General features: G+C 37.7%; 1 protein-coding gene across 3 annotated transcripts in view; it reads left to right on the forward strand.

The window, feature by feature from the left end:
- LOC124605128 (tyrosine-protein phosphatase 10D) overlaps positions 1–27294 on the forward strand; it is a 344674-nt gene that overhangs the window by 261245 nt on the left and 56135 nt on the right. For all 3 annotated transcript variants that reach the window (XM_047136608.1, XM_047136610.1, XM_047136609.1), the window contains exons 14-19: positions 5447–5610; positions 5700–6005; positions 8432–8710; positions 15992–16089; positions 16252–16446; positions 25616–25732. In XM_047136608.1, coding sequence (XP_046992564.1) covers positions 5447–5610; positions 5700–6005; positions 8432–8710; positions 15992–16089; positions 16252–16446; positions 25616–25732 — 1159 coding nt within the window. The remainder of the gene's footprint in view (positions 1–5446; positions 5611–5699; positions 6006–8431; positions 8711–15991; positions 16090–16251; positions 16447–25615; positions 25733–27294) is intronic.

Below are 27294 nucleotides of genomic sequence, written 5' to 3' on the forward strand. Positions count from 1 at the left end.
CGAGTCTCGGTCCGGCACACAGTTTTAATCTGCCAGGAAGTTTCATATCAGCACACACTATGCTGCAGAGTGAAAATCTCATTCTGGAAACATCCCCCAGGCTGTGGCTAAGCCATGTCTCCGCAATATCCTTTCTTTCAGGAGTGCTAGTTCTACGAGGTTCGCAGGAGAGCTTCTGTAAAGTTTGGAAGGTAGGAGACGAGGTACTGCCAGAAGTAAAGCTGTGAGGACGGGGCATGAGTCATGCTTGTGTAGCTCAGTTGGTAGAGCACTTGCCCCCGAAAGGCAAAGGTCCCGAGCTCGAGTCTCGGTCCGGCACACAGTTTTAATCTGCCAGGAAGTTTCATATCCGCACACACTCCGCTACAGAGTGAAAATCTCATTCTAGAACCTGGATTCATTCGAAAAAAGACGTTTTGCCATTCGTGAACCCAGGTTCGTCGTTGAGTACACCATCACAGGCACTCCTGTCTGTGATGCAGCGTCAAGGGTAACTGCAACCACGGTCTCCGAGCTGATAGTCCATGCTGCTGCAAACGTCGTCGAACTGTTCGTGCAGATGGTTCTTGTCTTCCTAATGTCCCCATCTGTTGACTCATAGATCGAGATGTGGCTGCACGATCCGTTATAGCCATGCGGATAAGATGTCTGTCATCTTGACTGCTAGTGATACGAGGCCATTGGGATCCAGCACGGCGTTCCGTATTACCCTCCTGAACCCACCGATTGGATATTCTGCTAACAGTCATTGGATCTCGAGCAACGTGAGCAGCAGTGTCGCGATACGATAAACTGCAATCGCGATAGGCTACAATCCGACCTTTATCAAAATCGGAAACGTGATGGTACGCATTTCTCCTTCTTATATGAGGCATCACAACAACGTTTCACCAGGCAACGCTGGTCAACTGCTGTTTGTGTATGATAAATGTCAGCATGTTGTAGCTGTCGCCAATGGCGCCAGCCTTGTGTGAATGCTCTGAAAAGCTAATCATTTGCATATCACAGCATCTTCTTCCTGTCGGCTAAATTTCGTGTCTGTAGCACGTCATCTTCATGGTGCAGCAATTTTAATGGCCAGTAGTGTACTATATGTACACTGTTATATGAAAATATGATTGCATATTTTCCATTAAATTACCCTGTAGGCACCTGTGGTGTCAACCGGTCTCCTCAAATGACCTGGAATGGAATTCACAACTTTTCGGAGGAAGTTGTGTGGGATGTTGGTAAGCACTTTCTGAATCTGTGCTTCCAATCTGTCCAATGTGCGAGGTTTCATCTGGTACACCTCCTCTTTTGCCAGGACCCATAAAAAAAAGTCACAGGGTGTCGGGTGTGGACTTCTTGCAGGCCAATCATGAGGTCCACAGCTCCTCAGCTAACATCTTGGAAACTTATCATCCAACCAGTTCCACACAACATTTGCAAAGTAAGGCAGTGTGGCATCTTGCATGAAGATAATGTTGTCGGTATTTTCCCATTCTGATACCTTGGGCCAAATGTAATATTGACACATTTGAAGGTAATGTTCTCCATTAATTGTGTTACGTAGGAGACATGGGCCAATGACATTTGTAGACGTTACTCCAGACCACGCGGTCACTTTTGGATGAGAATGCATCTTTTCCATTGTAATTCTAGGACTGTGACAGTTGTGCCGATTGTTGAAACCTCCAACATGGAATAGAATCTCGTCACTCCAGAGGATGATGTGAAACAGTTGAGGGCAATCTTCGTGCAAACCCAGCATCAATTCCCCATACTCTATTATGCTATCACGGTCTTCTGGTGTTAACTGCTGCACGTAATGTGGTTTTCACACTCGCAAGTTTAATTCTCTATGCAACACCTGACGCACAGTGTGCCTTGTGAGTCGTGAACGAGCTACCTGGCATGTTGATTTCCATGGGCTATTACTGAACATGTTATGCCCAGTTGCCTTATTCTCAGATCACCGAGACATGGATGGATGACCTGTTTTTGCTGCATCCTTTACTGAACCTGTGGTCATTAGCTTCATGTGACAGTTCTTTATTGTCTCTGAATGAATTGTGGCATTCCTTCCCTTCACCAAATTCCACCATCTGTGCACAAGGATGATTGAATTCCATATCTCGTAACACAAAGGAGTCTGTGCTTATTCTCTGACTGTAAAGTGATCGGCCATCTTTGTTGTTGATGAGTTTACCACCTCTCACACCCACTGTGGGTACTATGCGGCACGAAAAATCATTATCTTTTTTAATGTTCTGCATGTTTGTGCTTTTTCCAGTATTATTCCATCAAACATAGAAACTTGATAGCCATTTAATGAAACCTAGATACTTACTGCTCACCCTGCATATGGACTATCTGCTGCTGCTTTTTCTGAAGACTTTCTGATCTAGTGCCCACCTGAAAAATAAATCTGTTGACTCATTCCTCGTAACCTAAACCAGTTCCATACTCACCAAAAACCAAAACACAGTTGAGCAGATGACACACAAAAAGGTGTGAACCACAACTGTGGGAACCATGATATATTCCTCTGCAACCACCATTTCACTTCTTGCTTACAGAAAGCTTCCCTGGAGTTGAGACACTGGCAGCACCTTGTTTGATTCTTATGTTATGACAGTATTTTCACAATATGTAGCTTGAGTGAAGTTGCATTGTTGAACCTCTAGGAAATTCATTTTTGTTGATAAGTATCCCGATACTTTCCCAAATCTGTGACCTTCATCAGTGTTAGTCTCCATTCCAGCAATAGGCTGCTCAGTACTTCTGCACTAGTTAAACAGCTGAAAACTATCAGTATTTGTGTGTTCAAGTCCTTATTCTTAAACCAACTTCACACTCTATTTTAAATTTCCTGTGCTGTTGCAGACAGCCTCTGACCCACTTGACCATATTTTGAGATGGAATGCACATCTTATGCCATAGTGCTATTCTGGACTGGAATCCATAAACTTCCCTGCCATGTTTACAGATTTCCATTGAGCCAACTAATCTCCCAAGTCCAACTAGAGTAGGTTTCTGTTGTATTACTAACTTTTGCAAAATCCTTGCCGAAATTACAATGGCATCTCAATCCCTTTGATTGACATATGGCTCATATCAGCATGATTGTGCCACTGGATAACTTGCTGTATACAGTCTATTTTACTACTTGTCCCAGCCCTGTCACATGCAGTAGTAATATCTAATCCATCGGAGGGAGAGCCACTTTGTAGATAACTTGTGCTATATACTAGCTGACTAACAATCACAATTTAGATTTTTTGCTAGCATGATGGCTACTAAACTATTCTATGCTACGTAATAGCTGTGCTACTGTTGCATGGTTTCTTGTGTAACATTTAGATTCTCCTTTGTCTTTTCAGGTGGGCACTCACTATACAGCATGTGCTCAATTTGGATTGCCCACTTGGCCTCTGTTTACACTAATTGATCCTGTTGTTATTTTTCTTCTTTTGAACTCTTTCTCTTTTTGAACTCTGTATATCCTCATTTGCCCTATTTACGTCTGCTTATTTCCCCTTTTTTGGGTGTTGTTAATTTTCCAACTTCTCTTGTCTTGACTGTTCTTGTCCAATTATTCTGCACTACTTACTGTTCATGCTCATTTTTACATCAGCCGAAACGTTATGACCACATGCTTGATATTGTATTGGTCCACCTTTAGGTGCATTACAACAGTGACTGTGCCTGAGACGGACTTAATAAGGCCTTGGTAGATTTATACATGTACGTGGCACCCGAAGCCTCCTCACATGCTATGCAATTCCCTTAAATTACAAGTTGGTGCTTTGTGGGCACAGAGCTGGTGCCCAATAGCGTCTCAGATGTGTTCCATTGAGTTCAGAATAGGCAAATTTGGTGAATTTGTTGGCCAAGACATCAGTGAGTTCACTGTTGTACTCCTCAATCCACTGACACATGATTGTGATCTTGTGACATGGACAGTTATTCTTCTGGAAGATGCCGTTGCCTTCAGGGAAGACATCAAGCATGAAGGGATGCTGGTGGTCCACAATAAAGTTCACCTATTTCACAGCTGTCATAGTGCCTTCGATTACTACCACATGTTTCATCGAAGTCCAGGCAAATGTCTCTCGTAGCAAAATACTGCCCCACACCTCTCCCCCACTGGTCTGCTTCCATGGCATGGTGTATCTTTCGAGCAGTCATTTGCCTGGATGATTATGTGTCTGGACAGGAATCATTGACTTAGTGTAACAAGAAACATTGTTAATCTGGTCAGGTGACACATTTCTGTTGATCCACAGTCAAATTTCATTGACCCCATGCCCCCTGCCATCGTAATTGATGATGTTGGTTCAGCATGGGAACACACTGGGGTCATCTGCTGCAGAAATCACATTCGGCAGTGTGTGTGCTGAAACACTTATGGCTGCACCAGCATTTACTCTGTTATCAGGTCTGCCACAAATCACTGTCTGTGCTGCTTTTGCTTTATGGAGCTAGCCTTCGACACCCACGTTCTTTGATGAGTAGTAGGCATCTAACACCTTCTCATCTACTTGTGGACTCACGTCCTACAACTACTTTCCATAAATGCTCATGACAGTAGCACACGAACAATCGATCAGGTTCACCGTTTCTGAGATGGTTGTTTGCAGACATCAGGGCAAAACAGTCTGCCCTATGTCAAAGTAGTGTCAATGTATTTCCCCATTTGAGGCCAGTATTGTTGTTAGAATGACACCCCATTCATCTCTGTTCCACTTATATACACTCCTTACAGAGTAACACGGCTACACCACCATCAGATGGCGCTCAGTATCGAGATGGGCTCTGATCATAATGTTTTAGCTCGTCAGTCTATAAGGGAAGGACAAACTGAGGATATTGCTGATTCATTGACTACCCTATTTGCACTTACTGCACCTTCTTCGGTTTTCATGTGGTGTCTATTGCTTGCTTGCATTTCATTTTTGATCTATCTTTCATCTTTCCTTCTGTGTCTCAGCTGACCTTGTCATCCTAGTTTACTTTCCTAAAAAACTCCAGGGTAAAACTTGATGGCTTTCAGGCTCAATTCTTTCTCGAGCTAGTGTACATGTAGGGGCACATAGGGTTATTTTGTGTGTGTGTGTGTGTGTGTGTGTGTGTGTGTGTGTGTGTGTGTGTGTGTGTGTGTGTCCGTCCATCCTTTAGCTCAAGAAAGGATTGATTCTGAAAGCTAGCAAGTTTTCTTTCTCTTTCATCTCTGCCTGATGATGACTCACCACTTTTGCAGTTCAGTGTGTTGTCTCATTTACTCCTAAATTACTTACAGTTTTTTCTCTGTCACTGAATGTGTATGATTAACACGAAAACATATTTTCTGATTTTGCATGAAGTGCACAAGTGTACGAAGATGCTTTCTGTACAAAAATGAAAATATAATAACTGTTTGTGTTGAAATGCATCTTGAATATTGTTTGTACATTGTAAACAGGTATCGCACAGAGGATGAAACATCTTGGGTTAAACTGCCACTTTTACAAGTACCTGAAGCTGAAATTGCTGATATGACACCTGGTGAGAAGTACATAATTCAGGTAACAACTGTCAGCTATGGTGTAGAAAGTAATAAACCACAAGAAGTCAACAACACAGTCCGTGAGTATTCAAAATTTGCAAAATATCACATTAAAAGAGGAATTTGAATACATTTGATAACCTGTAGCAACTATTTTCTTTTGCATTAGGACCCAACCCTGTAACAGCCATAGCAGTCCTAGTTGACTCATCTAATGTGACTCTCGAATGGCCTCGACCAGAAGGCCGTATTGAGTATTATGTTATCAAATGGCGTGCCGAAGATGACCCAGACACTGCTGAACAGACACGTAATTTGACAGAACAGAATGTTCATGGCGTGTCGCTTGGTTCCAAACCACCACTTGTGAGGATGCTCATAGGTGATCTCATGCCAGGCCTGAAGTACTTCTTCCAGATTCATACAGTTTCACATGGAATGAAGAGTGATAATACAACTCTTTCCAAACGAACCAGTAAGTTTTGTGTTTATCAGAAATTTTGATTTTAGTAGCTACTTATTTAATACTATTATTGTTTAAAATTTTTGGAATTAAATTAGTGAGTTTCCTTTGTTCTATGTGTATGCTTGTATATTGTGCCCGCATTGAAAGGCCGCAACTCTTAGTGACCACAACTACAGGGAAACAACCTTATTTTTATTAATGAATAGCTTATTTTTTTCCCTATTTTCTGTTCTAAAACAATTTTCATACACACATTTGTTATGTGTTGCAAGAAAGACTGTTTAATATATCTTACAGAACTGGCTCAAAATAACAGTGGGAGGAGAGGTTTGAATGTGGATAAAAAATATATCTGTCAAAACTGTTCTATCATTTTCCCAGTTATGGAATTTAAAAAATTCGTTATTGCCTTTGTATGGGTATTAAGCAGCTACTAAAACAAAGTTTTGCATACTGACCAAGGACAAAAGATGTATGAGAAGACCAAGGAAAGGGTGTGTGAGTGGATAGATGGATGAACGGACTGGAATTGGTCCTAGAAGACCACCCCATGAAGCAGACGGTGATTGTGGTGGTGGTGACGGCAGTGGTGGTGGTGGTGGTGATGAGGAGGATATCCATTATATTTTTTCTAAGTCTGAACTTTTTCTTTTTGGAAATATTTTGGTCATTTTTCTTTCAGTTTTATGTATTTTATTGGTAAAAAGTCACTCACCCATTTTATTGAGTCTGTACATATTTCGGAGCAAATGCTCCATCTTCAGGGGCCAAAATTTCATTTGAAGCTGTCTGTTGTCACATGATGAAGCAGCCTTATCTGAAGTTGGTTGGATTGAGAAATAATTGAAAATTATACATAAAACTTCTTTAAAGGACCAATAAAAAGTCAAAGGACAAGATATTTGATTATGAAGTTAATATGCACTACACCCAGATGAAGACCAATAACATATGATGTAAATAATACAATTGTTTGCCATATTTTGTAAAAGATGCAACAAAAGTAAATGTGTAGGAGAAAAAGCAAAGTATTCAGAAAAAGAGAAAAAATACAAAGTACAAAACAAGGGAAGGTAGAGGTAATTAATCATAGATTTGTCTCAGGTAATCAGACCTTTATGTCAGTTGTTCTACATAATAAAAAGAACTGGATATTGTGTTCGAGTAGTCACATATTTCTCAAACTTTTTTACAGTAAATAGTTCAACATGCTTTACATTTGTGCAGTTTTCTAGAACATAATCACTATAGAATTTATTTCCTCTGAAGTCTTGGGGTACTTTGTCCCTCTTGTTCCTTACATCTTTCACATAAATTCTGTCTCTTCTCCCTTTCTTTATCCATTACATTGTTATATATATATTTTATTATTTGCTTGCATTTCTTATATTTATCCTGGAATCTACACCATCTGCTTCTTTTGCTCCTTCTTTTTCTCAAATTGATTGTAGATGTACGTTCATGACATCCATTCATTATTTTTCACGTCTTTAGGTTTCCATTTCTCATTCTCAACTTTCACTTCACTAAATTACTTCCCTACTACTTTGAGCTGTCAGCTTTGTGTGCTCAAATAGCTGGCTTCTCTCTCCACCCAATTTCTTTCCTCACAGTTTTTATTACTTATACTATCTGTATGTTTTTTCCGAAACCACTGTATTACTTCATTTATATGCCCAGTTTTATGATTTGATTCTGGAGTTACTTTCAATAAAAACTATATGTATAGTGTGTTAACTTCATTTGCGGGTCAGCTCCTTAGTCCAAAATCGGTAAAAGTTAGCAGATGTCGTAAGGCTTTGGCCATTAGTCAATTGTTTTTGGCTGCAGCCAATGATAGCTAACTGCCAGTACTGTATGAGGCAGTCATTGTAGACAACTGTGCTGTACTTCATTTTATTTCATATATTTTCTTTCATGGTGCACTTAGGACCTTTATTGGACATGTCTATATATAAGACAATTTCAGTTAGGATTTTAGGATTTCAAATGATATTTAAGTGACCTTTACCTTCATGCACGACTTCTGCTTTTGGAGGAGCGTAAACGAGGCATTAAGGTAACCATACTGCAGGTGGCAATGTTCCCCACATCCCCCCCCCCCCCCAAAAAAAAAAAAAAAATCTCTGGCTTAGGCCAATGTACAGTTGTAAGTACACTCAGTGGTAAGTGAGTACTGTAAAAAGAAATGAACAGGAAGAAGGAACAACCGTTTCATAATGTTAGGAGAGAGATGCTGTGGAGGGTGAAAAGTACAAAAGCAATTAAAATCCACAGGACATGCAATGTGAAATTCAAGATTTCAGCTAGGGAATATCTTCTACTGTTAGGTTCATTTGGTTCATTTAGTAAATTGGAATCAAACTTGCAGAAGTTGTAACAACTCTTGCTTCTGTCTTTTGTTGCAGAATTTAATAACAATATTATTTTTACAGTGCCCTTAATACAATCAGAAGTTGTGCCAGTACTGGAGGCCACAGCAACAGATTCGATGACACTTCGCTACACTCCTACACCTCAGTCTGTTTCACATTTTGATCACTACCGTTTTGAGCTTTCGGATCCAAGCATTCCACCTATTGAAAAGGCAGCCAATGACACAGAAACAAAGGTCACCTTCACAGGGCTTGTACCAGGAAAGCTGTACAACATTACTGTTTGGACTGTGTCAGATGGTATCTTCAGTCAACCACAACTTCGACAGGACCGCCTATGTAAGTTTCATGAATCTTAGATTGAAACTAATGATATATTTAAACTTTGTTTCTTATAATGTCTAATAAACACTAAACATAAATTCAGAGGTTAAGCATTTCATAAGCACATAAAAATTTTTGAACTTCTTATTAAAATTGCAGAGAATGTCCTTCCTCGGAACTAAGAAACGAATCTATACATACACAGATAATTACATTATCCTGGTGCTGCAGTTTGACTGTGATGTTGGTTGTGGTAGGTGGGCTGGATGAGAAAAGGAAGGAAGAGGGGAGGCCAAGGGTGGAGTTGTGAGTAGGGATAATAGTGCAAGGGAGCTGAATAGGGAGGTGACGCCAATGGTGACTTTAGTAAAGATACCTCACTAAGTATTATTGATAAGCATCAGACAACTATCATTAGAATTTTTCATGAAAGAACAAAAATTTAACAATGAAGTATGCATTCAGTTTTTTTCTGTTTAGTTGACTTTTTGCATCCGTTCATTCAGTTTGATAATAGGTATAAGCCTTGCTCTGTCAACAAAGAACAGGGACAAAGGACAAACTGGGAGCAAACTTCAGCATGATTCATAGGTATACTTACAAGGTGAACGGCCAGACAGGGATGGAAGCTCTGTCTTTCTGTTTACCACCAGAGTTATCTTATTATTAATTGATCAGTAGGGAAACATCTTCTGGAGCTAAAAATTGGCCAGAGTAGATCCTTGAAATGGAAAGGTAGGCATTAACACTTTCGTTCTGTGTCCAAGGAAATATGACTGTAGCAAGGGGGATTAAATATATTTGAAAATAATGGACATGTTGTAGTGCGATACAAGTGACAGAAACCTACATACGAAGTAAATGTTGTTGGTAATGAATGTAAAATGTAGCTTTTATGTCATAATGATTTAATTGGTACCTCCCATGGTGATAAAACTAAGAAGTTCATCTATACCTCCCATGGTGATAAAACTAAGAAGTTCATCTACTCATAATAGGATGTTATGTGGATAAGAAATTGCTATTTAAAAGTGAGAGCTTAGAGTGGATAGATAAGAGGAACTAAATATTTTGTTTAGACAAATTTTAGGGTCAAAAGATGTGTTTGAATAATTCTTGACTACAGCATGGTAAATGAAAGCAGATCTGTATGGCTTTGCTGGTGATTCATCTGTTACTTCGATTCATCTGTTACTCTTAGTGTGTCTAGCTTCTGCAGTATGTTTAGTAAATAGGCAATGTAGTTTCCATTAAACATGATACATGTTATAAGTAATATTTGGAAGGAAGAGTGACTTCCAGAAGAATGGACGACGGCACTGTACACAAAAAGGGAGATGTAGTGGAGTCTAGGAAATACAGTGGAATATCATTAATACCAATGACCTATAATATATTCTCAAAAGCTTGCAGAACAGAGTGAAAAGTGACTAAATCCATACCGTATTTACTCGAATATAAGCCGCACCTGAAAAATGAGACTCTAAATGAAGGAAAAAAAAATTTCCCGAATCTAAGCCGCACCTGAAATTTGAGACTCGAATTTCAAGTTGGGAGAAAAGTTTTAGGCCGCACCTCCAAATCGAAACAAAGTTGGTCCATTATAATAAGAGACATAATTTAGGTTGAATGAGTGACGATACAGCTACAGTAGTTTGGTTCGAGTCGTAAGCTTAGCAGTTGAGCTTTACCAGGTAGCCATTGCTATGCGTCAGGCGCTCCGTCCGTATTTATATGGGTACCCTTCCTTTTTCAAGTGCTTCGTCTGGTTTGAATTGATTACTTATTTTTCTTTGATGTGATAAGTGCCGTTCTCTTTGTTATAGGTGTTTAGGTCACTCTAAGCTGAAAATGCATTACAATATTGTTCCATGCATTGTTTGTCGCTTTCTGATAAAGAGTGTTTATGCCGGCCCGTCGCTGCTCGCCGCATGGCTTGCTTTTGTGCACGGTACCGCCACTTACAATTAAAAAAAAAAAAATAAATAAATAAAAAAGAGGAATCGTCTCAATAGCGAAACAATGGCAAGAGACTGCTATTTGTTGTTACTTACACCTGCTTTTTTGACAATGATCAACAAGAACCAAATAATAGACTGCGTATGATAGAAGATGTTCTGAACGAGAGTTTAGCGAAAAATTTTCTCCGTTTGAAAATCTTTGCAGACGCCTCTTTTAGTACGTTACATGCTGCACCGAAATTAGAGTAATCTTAGATTTAAAAATCTAGTCAATTGCCGTGCTTCATTTCTGACTGTATCACTATTAGGCATAAGAATAATACGAATATAAACATGACATGATATGTGTATTCTTCCCCATTTGCTGTTGTCTCACTCTAGTTTTGTAGTTTATTAGGCTGACAGCATTTAAATGAGATAGCTGCAAACACAAAATAATACATGACAAAATGTTTTTATTCGTATTATTCTTATGGTGAAGAGAATACTGCATGTGATTCACAATTCATAAAAGTTCCTATTAGCAACCATCTCTTCTCACAGGCAGGAAAAATTTCAAAACGTAGAGTTTCCCATATTGACAAACATCCCAAACAGTCTTGCCAGTCGGATTTTCATAGTACATTGAAATGCTGCTACATTCGAAGATGAACAGTACGGAATTTGTATTCTGGAATCATTCTGTATTTCCTTCGGTGGATAATGTATGAAAATGCAGTGGTTGAAACTCGGGGTGGAGAAAAAGCTCTTAGCTCTTCTTCCACCTCTTTTTTTTTTTTTACTGACGCAGAGGTTTTGGCGCCCGTATTTATCTTTGTGCCTGCAAACCATGCCTGTATAGCGCTACATATATTCAACGGCAGAAGTTAGTTCTGGTGGCACCTACCAACATTTTTCAGAACTTCCGCTGACTTTGCACTCAATTCTAAGCCGCAGGCGGTTTTTTGGATTACAAAAACTGGAAAAAAAGTGCGGCTTAGATTCGAGTAAATACAGTAATTTTGCAAGTACCAGGGAGGCTTGAGTAGAGAAGATCATTTGCAAGACAGATCTTGAATCTGAAACTGGTAGTTGCATATCAAAAACAGTGGAGCAAGAATTTTGTGCTCACATTTGCAGACTTCAAGAAAGATTATGATTCAATGGAGAGACAGATATTGTTACATATTTTGAAGGATATGAGTTTGCATATAAAATCCAATGATCTGATTAAACAAACCCTAAGTAATATGACACCCCAGGTCAAGCTCAGAGGAAAGGTTTCAGAGTCCTTCAAGATCAAAAACAAAGTCACACAGGGATATAGACTCTCCCTTTTATACTTTAACTGTGTACCTGATTAGGTGATTAAGGAATGGTGACAAGAAATAAAAGGAGTGTTAGGAATATGACTGAGGTGCAAGAAAATATGAATACAGGTAGATTGTCTGACATTTGCAGACAATATTGCGATTTTGTTGAAATCATTATATGAGCAGCTAATAAAATCTTGCAACTACGGAGACAAGCAAATAAAGCAGGTCAACATATCTCAATGGAGAGGACCTACAAGGGTGGTTTGAAAAGTTATTGGAATCACCATGAGAGGTCATTGGACTGTTGCCTGCAAACACGTGCCACGTCAGTGCACTTGGAAGAGAGCTGTGGCAGTGACATGGCTCTGTTGTTGTTCCCATGTAGTGATTTGCGGAGATGAAAAAAAATCAAGGTTCGAGCAGTGATTAAGTACTTTGTAAAGAAAGGTGTAAAAGTAAACGACATTCATGCCGATTTCCAGAATACCCTGGGGGGACTCTGCTCCTTCATATTCAACTGCTGCCAAGAGGACAAATGAATTTAAATTTGGTTGGGAGAGCTTAGATGATGATCCACGCAATGGTCGGCCAACTTGTGTTACTACCCCAGAAATCATTGCAAAAGTGCACAAAATGGTCATGGAGGATCACTGATTCAAAGTGCATGAAATTGCTCATGCTTGCCATATGTCACCTGAAATGGTATATCATATTTTAGCTGAAGAATTAGAAATGAAAAAATTATTTGCATGCCAGCACACATGTGCCGTCACGATGGCAAAATTACACGAACTAAGGTATGAATTGTTGCCACATCCATCTTATTCACACGATATGGCTCCGTCAGCCTTCTGTCTCTTCCCAAAACTGAAAATTTTTCTTGGTGGACAATGATTCACTTCAAATGAAGAATTGATAGCCGGAGTTGACAACTATTTTGCAGGCCTGTAGGAAACTCATTTTCGAGATGGGATCAAGGCACTGGAACATCGTTGGACCAAGTACATTAATCTACAAGAAGACTACATTGAAAAATAATAAAAGTTTCAGTGATGTAAGTACTTTTTTTCTATTTCGTGCTGATAACTTTTCAAACCACCCTCGTAGTATATGACAGACATCAAGGCAGCTCCTAAATGGATGACAACAAAAGGAGGAAAAATTCAGAAGGTGGAAAGATTGAAATATCTAGGGGAGTGATTTTACACTGGAATGACAAAAATAAGTGATGGTAATACAAATAAACAAAATTAATTTAGCAAACAAATTAATGTTTACAATAAGAAGAATCTTTTGATCAGTGCAAAACTGGGACATTACCAGACAGTGATTCGCCCTTTAAGTCTTCTAAAAAATCAGTAGAAAGTCTGAACTAGTAAGTTCAGGAGTACTTAAGAGGCAAGAACTTGTGGAAAAGAGGATTTTTGGGCCCATATTGGGGCATCAAAAGCAGGAGGTGTTGAATATAGAAGATGAACAAAGCAAGAACTCTCGGCTGAGATAGAGAGAATCTCTGACATCGTCAGAAAAAGGAGGACATGTTCTTCGAATGCATCTGAAGAATGGATCAAGGGAGGTTGACACGTCAGATAATACAGTTTGTTGTGAACAAGAGAACCAAAGTACACTGGATCCAAGAGGTACACAGATACCCGGAAGGAAAGGGAATATAGGAAACATAAATTTACAGCAGGGTGACTTTCCAATAAAAAAAGTTCTGGCGGTCACAGGTTTCCAGGACCCAGGATAGAATTAGGCCCAGGGAAAAAGCATCATGGACAGAATAGTGAAGAATGTTGTAAAGTATGAGAATTTAGTAATATTTAGTGAGGATAAAGGCCAGAAGAAAAGAAGCTGACCCAAATCAGTGTGGTCCTCATATGATTAAAATGAAGAAAAAGAAGAAGAAAAATTGACTTAAGTAACTGCCCGCCATGACAAAGATATTGAGTATGTCCTCAAGCAGTAGCTGTTATTGCGTAGTTGAAGATAAAAAAAGATTACTTCAGTTTGGAGATTGTGACATGAATCAGAGAAAGTGTAATAGTATTGTTCACTATTGAGAAGAATGCTGTATTACTGTAACACACTGACTGTCTAATACTTTGCTGTGATCATTGTAGGAAGTGTTAGATATTTGAGTCATTTGATAATTGGTAAGTTGGTGAGCTCTTCAGAAGGGATGATAGGAGTAGATAATTAGTAGCTGATGCTGGGATCTTGCCCAAATGTTACTTAGAAAAGCCATAGCAGTTACAAGTAGTATTGTTATGTTTGTTATTGTGTGAAAGTAAAAATAACTGCCAACACATTTAGAGCAGATTTCTGCATTTGAAACCTAAACAGGGAATGAAGATAAGGAACTAAAGTTTATTTTGGAATCACTTTGGTGTTTGATACAGTGGCAGCTTTGTCTTTGTAATACACGCATGCACATGATCTCCCACATAATGCCACATCTCATTGCTGTATAATATAATTCTGATATTATGACTTTAATGTTGGAGCATGCCATATCCACAAATAAAAGTATTGTATTCTATGAAACAATTCAAAATGTAGTTGTATCTCACCTAGTACCTAGCTTTGCATTTGCAGTCAGGAGAGCTTACGAACTTGGGTGGGTCAAGCATGGTGGGAACAAAGATGGGGAAACATTGCAGTAGCAAGCTCTATATCTTGATCACAATAACCAAGTGATTTGTTGAGCATGTAAGGGGAGGGGGATGTTGTTGATTTGTCGTTGTGGTCAAGCACAATATTGCTCCGGTAGAAGCAGCTGTGCACTCTCTGTACTGAATATGTTAACACACTCCTCGTTAATGAGCAGAATTGAGTTCACTTTGCAGAATCATAATAGTCACTTCACTTTCCTAAGCGATTTCACACTTGGTACTACACATTATGTAAAAGAAAAATATTGCAGTGAGAAACAAAGCACGTCAGAACAAACCACAATACACACAGTAATTTTCATCCATAGCTACTTGGCAAATGACAGCTTGCAGCTGTGCACGGGACAGGAGGTGTGATCAAACTGATGCTCTGAACGCCTGACACAGCCATATCATTTAAATATTTGGGCATAACATTGCAGGGTGATAGGAAATGGAACGAGCATGTGAAGATTATGGTAGGGAAGGCGAATGGTTGACATCGGTTTATTGTGAGAATTCTTGGAAGGTGTGGTTTATCTGTAAACAAGGCCTCATATAGAACTCTAGAGCAACCTGTTCTTGAGTACTGCTCAAGTGTTTAGAATCGGCATCAGATTGGATTAAAAGAAGAAATCGAAACAGTTAAGAGGCAGGCTGCTGGATTTGTTACCGGTAGGTTTGAACAACACAAAAGTATTATGGAGTTTCTGTGAGAACTCGAATGGGAATAACTGGACGGAAGGCGATGTTCTTTTTGAGGAACACTATTGAGAAAATTAGAGAACCAGCATTTGAAACTGACTGCGGAATGATCCTAGTGTCATAGACAGTCATTTTTCCATTGCTCTGTCTGCAAGTGGAACAGGAAAGGAAATGACTGGTAGTGGCACAGGGTGCCCTCCGCCATGCACCGTATTGTGGCTGTGAAGTAGGTATGTAGATTTAGATGTAGACTGGTTGTTGCTATGAAATTAGCTGTTGATCACTTTCTTATTCTGATCCAAGTGTAGTTGTGCACCTCATCTGTGCTGTAGGTGTGCAGTGAGTGTGATATCTTTAAGAAGCATATGATGTTTTAATAATGTGTGCACCTTCATCTTCAGTTTAAATTTATATTCAAGAACTGTTTTAGTGTATGTAATATCTGGAGGTGCATTGAAAGTTCTGGAACTGAAGGAACTGTGGTTCTCCAATTTGGATTTCAAAATAAAAGTAATTTTGTATTTAATTTCATATACTTGTTCAGTTTTGAATATGAATGTGAACCCCTGTCATATTAGTTGTGGAACACCACTGGTTTGATGGTGTGTTATTCTGCTATAAAAATGTGACAGCCATTCTTGCGTCATTAACCATAATCTGATGATTGCATGCACATTTCAGATCCAGAACCTGTTTCCTCAATAAATGCCACAAAAATTACTGACACGCAGATTACTCTGACTTGGATTCCTCCACGTGGTGAACTGAGTGATTTTGAGGTAATCTATATGTATTAGTCTAAACATGGGAACTTTGTGCACTTGGGTTTACAATGTGTATCAGAATTGTTTGCATGTCTTGTTGTTAGTGTTATACTTCCTAATACAATTTTTGTGACAACATGTTCTTTACTCACTTTCATTTTGCTTTGTCTTGTGCAGGTTACCTACCAGAATGCTGATGGCTTGCTTATTCATAACTTAACGAAACTGAACAGTATTACTATCTCAAACCTTAAACCCCACTGGAACTATACATTCACAGTGGTCGTCAGGTCAGGAACAGAGTCATCATTTTTAAAACCATCTGTCCCCGCTTCGGGAATCTTCACAACTGAAGAGTCTGTACCTGGAATGGTATGCATTTTATAATTAAAAAACATTTTTATTACATTGATAATCTTATTTGTAGGAAAAAAATTGCATGGAAATTTCACAGGGAGAAATTTGTGTCCAAGTCACAACTTCCATTAAAACTGCAGTTATTTATATATATTCCATACTGTTCTATAATTTTGTTTTTGAAATGATGGTTGCCAAAAAAATCTCCAGTCGTCTAGGTGTATAATGAAATGCTGTACATGATTTTTGATTGTCACATTCACTTTTGTTCTTGAGTTAGCTTTGCAGTTGATCAGTTACTCAAGGCGCATTTTGTGAAATACTGAAATATTTTTCAATGTTAACCACATTTAAAGGCAGAAAAAAGTAATTTATTATCAGTTACAGATCCATCTCATTCACCACTGTCCTTACTAAAGTTATTGAGAAAAATACATAAATATCTATACGAAGTTACTTTACAAAGAATAATATGGTGATAGCCTCTCATTTTGCTTTCCCTTACAACATTGCTGTAGCATAAGTCATATTTTATCTCAATGGAATGGAAATGAAGTCCCATGCTTCTTGACAGAGCATAGGGGAGCGATGCGGGGAACCCACACTGCTGTACTAGGCAAGTTCCTAATGGATCTAGTTTGCCGTTGTCTTCCTCCAACCATGATGGGGATGAATGATGATGATGAAGATGACACAACAACAGGTGAAAATCCCTGACCCCACCGGGAATCGAACCCAGAACCCCGTGCATGGGAAGCGAGAACACTACTGCGAGACCATGAGCTGTGGACTTTTATCTCACTACTGAACATAATCTACCCTTTTTGTATATTCTGTGACCTTCCCAAGGTTTTGATTGCATGGATTATAACATTTTACTAGATGAACTAAAGTACTGTCGCGTGGTTAGTTCCTAAAGATTGGAGGTTGCTGTGGATTGCCTTAAAGGTTTTCTTCCAGCAAAAGCTGGAGTGGCAGTTAATTTTCTTCTTGATTCCTTATCTTGAATGGAAGGTTAACTTTCTGTGACAAAAGGGTGTGCAGAGAGAGAAGTACTCCTTCAGTCCATCCATTATTACAGAAAACAAAGAAATGTTACCAATGTTTGAATCATTAGTTGATTTTTTGACTTCTTAAGAGTTTCTTTCTCTTACTATGGAGATGGAAAACAGTACTGTCAAAATGTCATGTAAGGCTAGTAATTCTGTGGGATTTTGTTCCAGCTGTTATAGGACTGTGGCATCTATTTAAAGTTTTGGAGTGCAAGTACCATTGTTCAGTTGCCGTGCTACATGGCCCCAGTTCCCGTCTTTCACCTCTGAACAGTCTGCAGCACATTTTGTTGTATACATTCAATTTCACCATCATCCAAAACATTACATCACTTTCTGTTGTATTACTTGCATTGTCATAGTCTTCATCATTGCATGATTCACAAAAATCACTTTCTTCCAGAAATGCCTAATTCTCATAGCTTAATCTTTGTACTGGTTAGGTGTGCTGTCACACACTGAGATCATGGAATGCAGGCTAAATGTGGGTAAACTTGGACTGTGTGCACTGTTTCACAAATGTACAACTAGTGCCATTTACCATTGTGGCTGCAGAATTTTAACAGAAAGCAGCAAACTATAGAAGAAAAGCATGATGTGCCTTTTGTACTATCGTGGCTGTGTACACATAATTATAATACAGTAAATGGAACTGCCATGATTACTGGAACTATCACTGTAAGCAGATGAGTTAATCATAAGTTGTCAGTTTCAGAAATAGATATTAGAGGCTGTAGATAAATAAAACCTAATGAGTAAAACTTGTTTATTTCCAGATGCGTAATTAATGACCACAATGTTTTGGCACAGTGGTATGGGTTAGTAAAGGGGCATCATGTTCTCTTGCACCTTCATTCCTCTGCAGGTGAATACTATACAGAAAATTTGGTTCATGGCTCAATCCAATTTGGTCCTGATTTTTTTTTTTTACACACTTAACATTTTTGTTACCTCAGACAATGTGCTGTGGTTCATATTCAAAGTCAGATGGTAGGTTTTGTGTAATCTGGTACATGAATTGGTTCTAGATTAGAGGAACGCAACATGTGAAAAGAACGGCTGATAAAGTTAATCATACCCATTGCCAAGAAAAGCCCTTAGATTGAAAACAATTTTTCTGGCTACTACCGAGGTTGCTTTTTATCACAGAGTATAAGCCATTTTGTTATAATTATGAGACGAAATGCCGAAATTTAACTCGGAAGTATCTGATCCAAGGTTAAACTTCAAAGAAATGTGTGCTAGCAGATTTAACTTAATATGTTGTTGCAAATTTGACAATATGAGCATGTTGAAATCTGAAGAGGTGTCTCCATTGGTGTTCTTCACATGGTATTCAGTTGATGTGCCCTTGAAGAGGAGCAGTTTTGAATACTTATTTGTATGGATTTCAGAATGCAGCATTTGAGTGTAAATAAGTCCTCTGAGAAACTTTCTGTGGTCACAAAGCAGTTACTCTAACATTAGTCTTTATTGCAGCTATTTTTGTGATTTGTAGATACTATACTGAGTAGTTTGGAATTTGGTGTTGTGTGAATAGTTTTTTGAGACGTTTAGTTCTGTAATGTCAAAAGTGATATTCAGCATTGAAACTGGTTGCAAAACTTTACTGTAACAGTTTCCCCAAGAGACTAGATGGTCATTATGTGTCACAACGTGCTGTGATGTTGATTTTTCATTAAAAGTGAAGAGGGAATGCAGTGTGGACAGAAGAATACCAAATGATCCAACATCACAATCTCACTGGAAGAAGGGAGGAGAGAAATTACAGATCAGTGTGTTAGACTTTCTCTCCCAAGGTTTTTCAGATGAACCTAGACTTCAAAGCCCAAGGCTTGCTCGAATGAGATGCTTTACATAACATATATTTGCCAGTGTGTGTAGCACAAAATGCACAATTTTTAGGAACACAGAATCCAGACACTTCACTGTCTACTTGACAGTTGCAGTTCTGATCTGGCTATATGTGGTTTGTTCCTTTTTTTCTCAAAAGTGTGAAATAGCATCTGTATTCTTTACTTTCAGAAACAACTTATCCAGAAAGATGTATTATGGCGCCTTAACTGTGCAGTTTGAGAGGGTGCATGTGTACGAACAATTTGAGGGATACTACTTTGTGAAGGTGTAAAGACATGTTTCGGAGGGATAGGTGTTGCTATTGCTTCCAAAACTTTGTCATTTTGATGTCACAATTTCAGCATGTTTATGGGGAAAATGACTCTGAGCAGAACATCAGTACGCAGAATCCATATCAGTTACTGTACCTATGTACAGTCAACAAAACAGAACTGTTGACATGGAAAATGGCTAAATTGCACATCAGTCATTCTCAGTCCATACAATCATGTCACAACTTTTGGCAACACTTTTGCCCCATTAATGCCTGTGTTGCATTATGGCAGCAACATATTATCGTACCAGTGAGATGTACTGTACACAACACTGGAAATTAATACCCATTAAATATTATATATGGAAGTAAAGGATATCAACAGTGACCATGAAATATGTAGTAATTTGAGCAGCACTAAATGCAGTCTGAATGGGGTGTTCATTTCATTGTGTGAGCAGTTCATAGGCAGAGTCTGTGGTCATTACTCATTGAACCAGAGTTCAGTTACACCATCTGGCCAATACTTTTTTATGTGCTTATTGTGATAGGTGCCAATAGCCTTTCTGTGTTAATTTCTCTTGTATTGATGAGTACAACGCTGGTGCATATTATTTGTAGTTTTTAAATGAGCTATTGCAATAACGAGCTGAAAAAACTGCATCAAAGAGATACCCCAAATTTTAAACAAAATTCATTAAAGCTATTTTAAGGGCTTTGTTTTATAGGAGTAAGAGCATATAATAATGTTGAGGAGCGAGTGAATTTAGATCAATCTAGCAAAATTATATCTTTTATGAAGCTTGTATTTCAAGTAGTCTCAGCAACTACTCGGATAATTATTCAATTCTTTGGCATGATTGAAACTGCTAATGATACACTTTTTATCAAATTACATGCTCAACTCTTTTATTTAGAAACCAAAATTCGTTATCACTCTCAATTTAGAAAACAGCCAGGTCCAATTTAGGTTACAAAAGAGAGAATGCATATAAAGAAGTGGCAGATAGATTGGGAAAGCAGATGCAGCAGAAAAAATCATTAAGATGAAACTGAGTAAGAGAGAACAAATGTTTAAAGAGGAGCTCAGATTTTGATCTCAAAGTAAATTTACAAATATGGAGGGAAAAATAAGTTCAGCTATTCATTGTAATGGGTCTGAATAAGATGTTTAAGTTCTGTCAGACAATATCTAATAAAATGCTATTGGATGTGTGTAACGATCTGTAAAGGATAAGCGGATACGATTTTCACGATCTTCCAATTGACGGGACAAGTGCAGAATATGGTTTTCCAAAGTAAAGTATAATTAGTTTTTTCCATAATTTAAAGAAAAATGGACCTTGATAATGTCAGTGATATGTGGGTATGAAACTACACACACCAGGTGATGGACTGCCCTACTTTTTCCCTTACTGCAGTTAGAATTTAATTTGAGAAAATGACTATACATGTTCTGATTAGCATTTTTTGAATTTACTCAAAAGATACTATAATTACTGAAAATGATTCTGAGTGTAGAGGAAAGGTGCCTATTGCGGGAGAATTTGCTACTATGAGAAAGCTAGATTCTGACAAAAGTAAGTGCTCAGCTCTGTTACGAAGTATCAGAATTTTGTTCTATCAGCACCTGAGACTTAGAGCAGTGACAATAAGACCATTAGAGAGCTGGATATTGTCGATAATCCTTGGTTTTAAAAGTGTTGAATTTCAAGTTTATAGAGTGTATGTGCTTGTAGGGCTTTAATATCTGAAGTTGAGTAGCGGTTACAGCAATAATCATAAGTTTATATTCTTCATAAAGTTCTCATTCATTTGATATAATGAAGTGTCCTCCAAATGGAGCAGCGTAACTGTGAGGCTAGTTTTGAACTGCGAGAGGGCTTATTCCTAATGTGCGATAACACAGGTATCCTAATACGGAACAATATTGCATATTAGGACACAGTATCTCATATTAGGAGTAACTTCAGCTTGCCATCCTAGTCACTGGATTTCGACTCAGTTTTATTAAGTGGTTTGACAATTTTGTGAACTTCATGAAGACATTTGGTGGTGGTCCTGTTGTGATAATACGTGACATGCATTGCATCGCATTTCTGTGATAGACAAAGCAAGAGGAAACAGTGTCCAGATCATCTGTTTGTTGCCACATTCTGTGCATAAAATACTGTCTCTTTTGTAGAATTTATGGCACTGTCTAAAATGTATTGTCCCCAAAAAATAGAAACCTGGTGGGCACATAACACAGGTAAAATAGCAACCTCATTATTGATTACATCGTTATTGGGAGCAGCCTACATGAGAGCAATAACAATGTAAAATGCTTTAAAAAGCCTCTGGAAAATTGGCTCTTCCCCTGTAACAGGCAACTGCTTCACAATACACCATGATTTTGACATACACGATGCAAATAACAGAGTAAATATGAGTCCAGTTGGTATCTGGCTAGCTCCCAAAATCAGCAAGCCACACCATGAGCCACCTGATCTAGAAACATCAGAATTTTCTGAATGTCTTAATTATTTAACATCATCTCCATACAGGGAATGTTTCAAACAATTTAGAGGGATGAAAGCTGTGGTGGAATCAATGGGACATAAGCAAAAGCTTTGTTCTTGAAAAAGAAAATGACAAAAGCACAGTAAACAACTTTCCATTCATTCGTTGATGGCAATGATTCAGATATGCTGTCTGAAGACGAAGACACTTGATGAATGTAAATGTAGGTAAATGGGCGTGGAGCATGGAATATCATCCTTGGGCTTCCGAAGAATGTTAATGTTAAAAAGAGCATTTGTATTCTCTGACTACACTTCTTTTGCGCAATAAACACAGAGTGGCAGTATGGAAGAGAATATTATTGTTTTTGGGTTGCTTGTGCTTACATTGGTCAGTATTACATGTTTTCTCTGTTTGTCTCATATTAGGATGCCATTTCTATTTCTATTCAAATTGACTTGTTTGAGCTTTCTTCAAATTTACACGTGTTAAGTGTTAGTTAGCACAAATTCAATAAACGAAATGTAGAGTACAGTAATCTCGTGTAGATTTCTACTTAATAGAAATGTTGCAATATCATGTGAGATGAGGAAAGCTCTCCTCATCAGAGATGAGGCTAGTATGAGGTCCAGTCACTAATAGCCACAATTACCTGCCTCATCCGACAAGGCATGGAGGGGATCAGCTTCTGGAAATATATCTGATCGTCCATGGGACTCCCCCATGTATCCAATACTAATTCTGGGGCCAATGTGGGCCGGTATAAGTTCATGTGACACTTCATTTTGCCCCAAACTTTTCAGTGGGATTTAAGTCCGGCACTCAAACGGGCCAGTCAATCTGGTCGACATCAGCCTGTTGCAAAAACCATTGCAGAATGATTTGACTCGAATGAACCTGTGAGTGGTCCTGCTGGAACTAGATCTCCTCATTGGGTGAAACAATCATACTGGACAAGTACGAGGATGATATCTCTCATGGCCTGATATGCTGAGGTGCCCTAGCAATAAATGACTGTTCGTCACATACTCGTCTGTGGCGCAGTGTATTATGTTCGGCGTACCTTGGCTATATTCATGTTATGCCCTCAACACATCAACAAACAATGCAATGTAAAAAGAAAAAATGGATGAAAATGACAGAAACTTTAAGTTATTTCGTGAAAATACAGATCCTCATTTGCTGCCATGTGACTCCATGTAAGTGTTCAGTTGTGCTCTTATTTGTTTGTTCAAGGCAGAAATATCTCAGCATTTCTAACAGATAAAATTAAATGTTATAATTTATATGCAAAACAGTATGCAGTAATCATATACAATCACAGAAAATCAAAAAGTTCTATAAGTAAAATCATCACAATAAGAAGGGAACAAATACGGTGCTAAAAGTGTGTTAGATAGGGTGCTGCCACCGTTCCCAGTGTGTGTTTCATTCACACTAGTGTGAGCTGTACACAACCAAAGGTATCCAAGCATATCAAGACATGTGAATAGTTTTGTTTTGTTGACTTTATATCAATAAATTATGAGTGTCTCTATTCACTTAGTTATTTGTTCATAAGTATCAACACTTGGTAACTGCAAATATACAATCATTTGGTACTGCATTGGCTGAGTTATGCTACAGTTAAGAGTCAAAAAGTAATATTGATGATCGATAAAAACCACCTCACCTTTCTTATTACACATGTATTGTGCTATGACTGGTATCTTACCAAGAACATCTTCAGGTTTGTTCTCTTCCATTGTAAATAACTACAGCATGGTAAACACGGCTCAGTTGTAATTTTACTAACTACATATGATGAAAACTGACGGTTTGGTTGCTTTAACTCTTCTATGTGTTCAATGACAATGCTTGTTTTGTAACTATATTATTCATAACTTTTGATCATTCTGTGAAATCGCAATTACTTTTCCTGGTATATTTCACATAGTTACTTTGTAAGTGTATTTTGCCCTATTCACTTACTGCCATACTTCTGTAATGATGATGCAGTTTTATGCAAACACTGACACCTGTTTCCTTTTTATTGTTCGTAATTGCCTTGCTAACCTTTGTTCGGACCTATTTTTTCAAGATAATGATTACTAACCAAAATTAATTACCTGATTACAAATAAACACTGTGACCCAAGACTGTAATTATAATAAAGCAATTATTTTTCAATTGCTGTGGTTAATAATGTAGTCATTTTTTACTCTTTAATATCGGCTTTGTACATATAGTTTTGGCATTGTTTGTAACAACTATAATCATACAACTGTTCGTGGCACTTGGCAGAGGCCAAGTATTATGTTTACATGTTTACCTTTGTAATATACATGTTTACTTCTGTTATGGAGTGGCCCTGTCTGGACAGTTTGCTGTATGTAGCATGCCATGCCTGCCACCATACAACAGAAAATTTGTAACAGTTGTTCCTAGATTTGGTCTTTAAAATTACGTATGACAACCAAACCATTTATATCATGACTTTAGCACAACTCAGTGAGGATTTGGCATATGACAGTTGTCAATATGTGTTGTTTGTACTTTATTTGTTAAGATACTGTAACTTTAGCCTAATTTCTTGTCTTGTTTGACTGCAGACAACTTGCAGGTGTTCTCAGAATGAAACCACTTGTAGCATAATAAATGTATAATAATACAGCTGAAGTGATTATCATTAATCATTAAAATTAATTTCAGATGTAGTGCTCAATATGATAAAGATTAAGATTTAATACTTAGCAGGTTAACACGAGAACCTACTGGGACTTTTTAAAACCATAATTCATTACACAGGGTATTGTTTTTTCTACCCAGTTTGTAAAAGCCAATCAGTAAGACCGAGTATAACTTGAAAGGTCACATTTATCTGTGTAATTGGTGTACATTGTTTCTTAAACCATCTTTTTAAAAATGTTGAAAACCAATTGGACAGTGATACAGGTCTGTAACTGGAGATATATCCAGTTACAGCATGATTTACTAGGATGTAGGAGAAGTAAAAAAAATACATTTTACAAATATAAATTCAAATATAATTACAAAGTATATAGAATATAAGGAATACAAAATAAAGAAATGTTTACCCACTAACAGTACAGTACAGTGCAGAAGATAATTAACACAATGCTAATAAAATAATGAGTGAAACATGGAACATACAACTTCTCTCTGCTCGTGAGGAAATTTAATTTGCATGCATGTTTTGCTTTGTCAGAAAATACATTGGAAAACTGATTATGAACGTGACTCAAGACTGTGCGTGGTGCATCTGCACAAGATTTTGGTATTGTTTGTGAATAAACCATTACAGAAAAAGAGTTATTGGTTGTAGGTGTAATGATGATTAATTCACCTTACCTTATGTTGATGTAATTCAAACTAAATTAGTACATTTGTACACCTCAGTACGATTATTAAATACATCTGTGTTTTGGCAGTTACTTTCTCTTAGAGCTTTTTATAAACATAAATGTATCCACATTCTTAAGGGAGTCGTCATTGCTATATAGAAACATGAATGTTTCAGGTTGAAAATTTTCATCCCACAGAAGTTCAACCAAGCTACATTACCTTCACTTGGATGCTTCCAGGTGATGCACAGAATGGAGTTATAAAAAAGTTTACAATAACGTATGGACTTGAGGTATGTTGAAAATTCTAAGTACTGTTTTTTCCTATACAAAAAAGACTAGATCTTAGATTAGCAGTGTTTGATGGCATGTAACTCTGAAAAATGTTTTGCAGTTAAGCAATGTATTTAAATTGTGAATACAGGATAAATTTCTTGGTGACCTGCAGAAGGACTTAGGATACAATCATTAAAGCAGGAGTGATGTTCAACTCTTCATCTGGTGATCTAGATTTAGGGTTCCCTTGTTTTCCGTAAAGCAATCAGGGCTTGGATGATTACTTGGAAAAGGCCACAGCCAGTTTTATTTTCCATCCTCTTAATATCTACTTAACTACATCCCATTTCATTTTTATGCGAGTTATATGCATTTCTTGCGACCCTCTCTTTGTTCTTTCCTCACATTACCAGGCTGTTACATCAATCAGATTTTTATACATTACTGATCTCTTCACATTCCACCATATGCTGTAGTAAAGTTAAGCATCCTGTGAAACTCAGCCACTTGCTTCAACTTCTGGGAATTTTGAAGTTCGCATTCATTCCATTAATTGTAAATTAAGTAACACCATAACATGTTGTGTTAAATGGCCTTCTTCTTTTGCAAAACAATTGTTTCTTTGGAAAAAAAAGTAACACATTCTTTCTCTTTCAGTTTCTTTTTGAAATGTTCATTAGCATATCGCAATGGATTCCTCTGTTTATTGTAAACTTAACCCTCGACTGAGCAAGCCTGTGTATAATGTGCGCCAACCACAAATAATAACAATATTATAGAGTTACATTACGAGTATTAGGAGTTACATTCCATCCTGGAATTTCTGTTGTTTGATTAACCACAAATAATATTGTTTTGAACCATTTCTTTGTTGTTTCACAATTGTGTGCCCATACCTATTCCTTTATTATTTTCCTCGTGTTATGAAAAATGGCGTACCCACTCGAGGGAAACCCCATTTTGATTTTTTAGTTCTTTTTAATTTTTGATTTTTCAGTTCTTTTTGATTTTCCTTTTTAATGTCCAGTTCACATGAGAATAGTTGGTAGAGTGATAGGCAGAAACTTGCATGTAATTTGAGTAAGAAATATGAATCCAAAATAAATTATTAGCAGGCTATGGCTTTACTTTTATGAAGGATGCAATAATGCTATCATTTAAAAGTGCAACACACTAGTTGTCATGTACACAAAAACTGCGGATTTGGTTCTTTTATTTATTAATACTATAACATCACAGTTTAACAGGTGCCCCTAAATAACATCAAGATGTTAATATTTGATGGAGTAGAATTTGTAATTCGAACATGAATTAACATAGCAATAAGTGCCTTTAAATATCCTCTTATTTCTAAATAATTGGATGTATTTGATTTTTTAGAGATCCTGATGATTAAGTCCAAGAAGTTATTAATTTTCCACGAATGTGTTAATTGTTTTCACATGTATATTGACTGCAGAAATTATTTTACGGTAGCTATAGAAGAACACAGTAGTTATTTTCCTGGAGCGTCAGTAACATGTGAAATGGCAATGCATTGGAATTTGCTTTAGAGTATTGTTAAAAAAACTCAAACTTT

This window comes from Schistocerca americana, chromosome 3, assembly GCF_021461395.2.
Source record: "Schistocerca americana isolate TAMUIC-IGC-003095 chromosome 3, iqSchAmer2.1, whole genome shotgun sequence".
Taxonomy (NCBI): domain Eukaryota; kingdom Metazoa; phylum Arthropoda; class Insecta; order Orthoptera; family Acrididae; genus Schistocerca; species Schistocerca americana.